The sequence below is a fragment of the Theobroma cacao genome, chromosome 3 (genome assembly GCF_053813885.1).
Source record: "Theobroma cacao isolate CCN51 chromosome 3, ASM5381388v1, whole genome shotgun sequence".
Classification (NCBI taxonomy): domain Eukaryota; kingdom Viridiplantae; phylum Streptophyta; class Magnoliopsida; order Malvales; family Malvaceae; genus Theobroma; species Theobroma cacao.
The window spans coordinates 2,400,306-2,405,792 of NC_142641.1; the positions used below are offsets into that span (position 1 = coordinate 2,400,306).

The 5,487-nt window shown below is 35.4% G+C and overlaps 1 protein-coding gene and 1 pseudogene across 1 annotated transcript; both read left to right on the forward strand.

The window, feature by feature from the left end:
* The first annotated feature begins 718 nt into the window (after positions 1-718).
* Positions 719-2,595, forward strand: LOC18604098 (cytochrome P450 CYP736A12-like). Its single transcript, XM_007036430.3, has 2 exons — positions 719-1,462; positions 1,592-2,595. The coding sequence occupies exons 1-2, from the start codon at positions 764-766 to the stop codon at positions 2,429-2,431; spliced, it is 1,539 nt and encodes a 512-aa protein (XP_007036492.3). The 5' UTR covers positions 719-763; the 3' UTR covers positions 2,432-2,595.
* A 145-nt stretch (positions 2,596-2,740) lies between these two features.
* On the forward strand, positions 2,741-4,045 carry LOC18604099 (ubiquitin fusion degradation protein 1 C pseudogene; annotated as a pseudogene).
* The last annotated feature ends 1,442 nt before the right edge of the window (positions 4,046-5,487 follow it).

The window sequence follows — 5,487 nt, forward strand, 5'->3', positions numbered from 1 at the left end:
TCTTCAATTATTATTATTTTTCAAATTTTTTTTCTTTCATTCCCTCTTGAAAATTGATTGTTGGTTAATTGCATTGCATGGAAAAGATGATAGGTTGAATATTTATGTAATTGGTTATCTTATTGTTATTATTTTAAACACTATTAATGATTTTAATTATCTTAATTTAAAAAACTTTACTACATAATTTGATCACATGTTCTTTTATCGAATTTAAGTAATTAGTCGAGTTAATATATTTAATCAAATAGACATATGCAAACAAAAAAAAATTATATTTAGGCCCCGTTTTTTGAAACATCTTGGCTTGCCTTATCTCTAAATTTGGTTTCGAACCTTTTCCTTTTGGACCTTTGAATGATAGGAGATCCATTGATTTAATTGTTTATTTTTTTTATTCAATCTCCTCACCACCGGCTTCGATCCTAAGTTTACAAATACATGAGTCCATCAACACTTTCATTGTTCACTTCACTACTAAATCGATATTCCCTAATGTTTTGTCTAAAAAATTTATCTTTGTTTTTGTATTTTTTCAATATTATTCTTTGTTTTTATCTCCATTTCATGAATATTCAATTGCGCTCTTATTTCTTACCCTCATTTAGCCATGTGGAGAGCTTATCTCCACAGAAAAGAGATAAAATTTTGAAGCAGAAAGAGAGGAATATTGAGGCCCTTCTGCAACGCACCGGCCATAGTCTAGTTATATTTAAATATAATCTCTTACCATTCAACCCAAGCAGCTCCTTCTCAAGCTACTATGTGCCCTTCAACGTATGCCCTTCTCTTAGCCTTCCTTGCAACTCTAATTTCTGTACTTTACATCCTACGTTCCACCTCGCAACCAAAACACTCTAAAAATGACCGAAAACTTCCTCCGGGGCCTTGGGCACTACCAATTATAGGCAACCTCCACATGCTTGGCAAGCTCCCACACCGAACCCTTCACCACTTAGCCCAAAAATATGGTTCCATAATGTCAATAAGGCTAGGGTATGTACCGACAATCGTGGTATCATCACCTCAAGCAGCTGAGCTATTCCTCAAGACCCATGATACCATTTTTGATAGCAGGCCTAAGGTCCAAGGCTCTGAGTATTTGTCATACGGTACCAAGGGCTTGGCTTTTGCACAATACGGGTCATATTGGCGCACTGTTAGGAAATGGTGTACTCTGCAACTTCTCAGTGCATCAAAAGTCGAATTCTTCGCTCCGAAAAGGAGGACGGAGCTACAGTCTTTGGTTAAGTTGCTGAAGAATGCCGCGGCAGCAAGCGAGGTGGTCGACCTCAGCGCCAAGGTGGGAGAACTTATAGAGGATATCATGTATAGGATGATCTTAGGTCGCTGTAAAGATGATAAGTTCGACTTGAAGCCGCTTATTCATGAGGGCATCAGGTTATTAGGAACTTTCAACTTGGCTGATTTTGTGCCTTTCCTTGCTCCACTTGATCTTCAGGTATGTCTTCACATACACAACTGATCTCTTCTTGCTTGTCTTTCCGTGATTTCAATCAAGTTCTACACGGTCTAAAGAAATTTTTTTCTCTGTCGAAGTAAGATCTAACCCCACAAGCTTGATCCCCAGGGTCTGAGACAACGCTTTGAGTCAGTAAGAAAGGCCTGTGACAAATTCTTGGAGGAGATAATTGATGAGCATGAAAAACTGAACAAAGGGCAGCAAAAACAGCACAGGGATTTCGTGGATTTCATGCTTTCATATTTAAATCAGCCCATGAATCCTAACGATGAAGAGCAAACATACATAATCGATCGAACAAATATCAAAGCCATAATTCTTGACATGATTGCAGCTGCACTGGAAACTTCGGCAGTAGTCATTGAGTGGGCACTAGCAGAGATCATAAGGCACCCGCGAGTAAAATCTCGTCTCCAAAAGGAGTTAGAAGCTGTTGTTGGGATGAATAGAATGGTAGAAGAGGCAGATTTAGCAAACTTAACATACTTGGACATGGTTATAAAAGAAAGCTTAAGGTTGCATCCAGTTGCACCATTGCTGATTCCACATGAATCCATGGAGGACGTTACCATCAATGGATATCACATACCGAAGAAGTCACGGATCTTAATAAATATTTGGGCAATTGGGCGAGATCCCAATGTATGGTCGGACAATGTTGAAGACTTTTTGCCAGAGAGGTTTGTTGGTAGCAACGTAGACCTTCGAGGACATGATTTTCAGCTCATCCCATTCGGATCGGGTCGTAGGGGATGTCCAGGACTGCAACTAGGGTTGACGACTGTTCGCCTTGCTCTGGCTCAGTTGGTGCACTGTTTTGAGTGGGAGCTGCCCAATGGCATGTTGCCTAATGACTTGAGCATGAGCGAGAAATTTGGGCTTTCGGCTCCAAGGGCCGAACACTTGCTTGCCAGGCCAGTTTACCGTCTACCTGATAAAAGACTGTAAAATTTGCATGGGGAAAACATAATCAAGAAGTATGAAAGAGTCCTAGACGCTTGCATTTTGTTTTTATTTTTTGGGGAATCTAGGCACGTAAGTGAACAACAAAGTTAGACTCAATTAAGGAAATGACGTGATAGGTTTCAAGAAATATAACCCTTAATTCTTCATTTTTTTGGTGATTATTTGATCCATTAATTGTTAATTACATTAGGATGATATCAAGAAATATAAAACTAAAAGGATTTAGGCCATGTAATTAGAAGAAAAAAATAAACCGACTTTATTTTATTTGACATAGAAGCAGGGTATTTTACACTACAATCTGTCTTGATAAAGCAAGAAAGAGCAGCCCACCTAATAATAATAACACATGGAAAAGAAATACTCCAAACCTCAAATTGAATGCAACAAGGATTCTTCAGTCTCTTCAACTATATGTACCACTATTGCCTTTGCTTCCCACACTTTTCATCTTCGTAATCTCGACGATCGTATTGCATTAATATTTAGAAGCTTTTCCTTGTGATCTCCGATTTATCCGTTGTTTTTCCTGTCAATGGAGCGGTCTGATCTTGAAGCTGTTGCCGCCGCTGCTGCTGCAGCCATGGAGCTTGATAGTTCTTTCCAACTTACCTACCGGTGTTCAGCATCAAGGGTTGAGTTTGGTAACAGAATTCTGATGCCCCTTTCTGCTTCGACTCTCTTGTTGATAAACGTGTGGAGTCTGCGTGGCTTTTCGAGCTGTGCAATCCTGTAACAGGCAAAACTTCTCATTGCGGAGTTCTTGAGTTTACTTCAGATGAGGGTTTCGTGTTGTTACCGGCGCCTATGATGGAGTCCATGGAGCTAGAGGAAGGAGAGCTTGTAACACTGAAGAGTGCTTCTCTTGACAAAGGAACCTTCTTGAAGCTTCAACCACACACCAAGAATTTCATGCAACTCTCTGACCCCAAGGCGGTGTTGGAAAAAGCTTTCAGAGATTTCTGTTGCTTGACTACCGGAGATACCATCATGATCATGCATAACGACATCAAGTTTTACATCGATATCGTTGAAGCAAAACCCTCTTTGGCCGTCAATATCATTGATACAGATTGTGAAGTTGATTTTGCTCTCCCATTGGATTATGAACCACCCCAAAAGAAACAGAAAAAGGCTAAAGTACTTCAAAAACAAGAGCAACCAATCGAGGTAGAAACAGTCAAGTTCAAAGCGTTCAACGGCATAGCAAGGCGCCTGGATGGAGAACCTGTGACAGAACAGGTTGCAGTTGATGATGATCACGATTGGATGATGAATGCTGAAAGAAAGCCATGCGGATCAAAGAAAGTTGTGCTTGGTTCCAATGTTATTCAATCTCAAGAAGACTCAACGGATGAACCATCGAGAAAGGGTCGGCAAGAGGAAACCAATATGAAGACAGAAGAAGAAAAGTTCCAGCCATTCACCGGAAGAAGTTATAGGTTGACTTAGGATAACATTTTCCGAATTTGATGCTCACTTTTCCATGAAAGAGACCTTGACCTCTTGGTTTATGGTTTCTTTTGACCTTTTGGTTCAAGCTATTTAAGGCTATATGTAAACTACTAATTTGTTGGTATAAATATTAAAAGATTCTAAAGACTGTATTCTAGGAACATTTTTCAAAGTTATCATATTAAATATTATTTTTAAATAACTATTAATTACTGCATCTAATATAAAAATATTACAACAAATCATAAATTATTATAATTTTAAAGAGTGCTCTTAGTATATTAAATACCATTGCATGCATTGGAAAAATTAATACTGTTGGGCAAAATCACTCTGATATTAGATCTTTTATACTCTTAAATATAATTAAAACTTATTGTATACAGTTATATATACTCAGAAATGTTAAAGTCTTAATTTGATCTTTCTTCTATTGTAATTCTGCAATTTTAGTCTCTATATTCTAATTTTAATAAATTTAATCTTACACTTAAATTAAAAGTCAGATTTTAAATTGATAACGAGATTAAATTCCTACATTTAAATTTAATGTCGCATGATTTTTTTATTGATCACATGACATACTAACTTAAACTTTTTTTACCATGTGGCACATATTAATTAGTACCAAAAACTTTATTTTTAATAAAAAACACTAATTTTTTTAAATTAAAAAATCAATTATTGTTTGATGAAAATAGAATATGATACTTTTTAGATTGCTAAGCGCCACATAGGAAAAAGAATTATTACACCTAAGAACGCTAAGCCATCACCGAATTGTCATATTATTCAAGTTAAAGGGAAAATCTTAACACCACTTATCAATTATCCCTAAATCGAATTTTAATAAAAGTTATGGACTGAATTCATCTCAGGATTGAAGTTAAAAGACTAAAACTATTAAATTTAGATAGTAGGAGGATGAAATTTAAATTTTAATATATGCCCTCACTCAGGTCCTTTCATTTCTCTTACTTTTCTTGTATTTTTTCTTTGGGGGTGCCTTGTTGTATGGATTTGAGATTTCTTCACAAATTTATATTTTTTTCCATTTTACTCCCCAAATTTCAATTTATCTCAATTTGGTCACTAAAGTTTTTAAATTATACCCAATATGATCATCTTGACAGATTCAATTGAAATTAATTATATAATAATGACATAAACTTTTCAAATCTTATGTTATCTAAAAAAAATACAACAACCTTCCCCCTTTTTTTTTTGTCTGTCTCAATTTCCTTTTTCTCTATTTTCTTAGAATTTTCATTCTAACAAAACCTAGAACAAAAATGATGAGAAAAAAATGGGTTACAAAAATTAACATAAATATTTTTAAAATGATGTGGCTGTTTAAGTGGTTTTTATATTGTTATTTTATCATTTATTTAGATGAAATCACTTATGATGATAATTACACTTTTTAAGAAATTTAATTATGAAATTAAGATACATTAAAATTCAATAAACAAAACGAGAAAAAATATCTAAATTTGATAACTATCTATAAAATTTAGTCGTGCACCGCAAGTAAAAATACTCAATAGACTTTTGGTATTAAAGCATGAATTTATAATTGGTAT

Bases quoted from the DNA above. Each gene is read 5' to 3' on its own strand.
- LOC18604098 (XM_007036430.3), top strand. From the start codon at position 764: ATGTGCCCTTCAACGTATGCCCTTCTCTTAGCCTTCCTTGCAACTCTA. The intron at 1,463-1,591 runs GTATGTCTTCAC...CTTGATCCCCAG, and splicing joins TTGCTCCACTTGATCTTCAG to GGTCTGAGACAACGCTTTGA.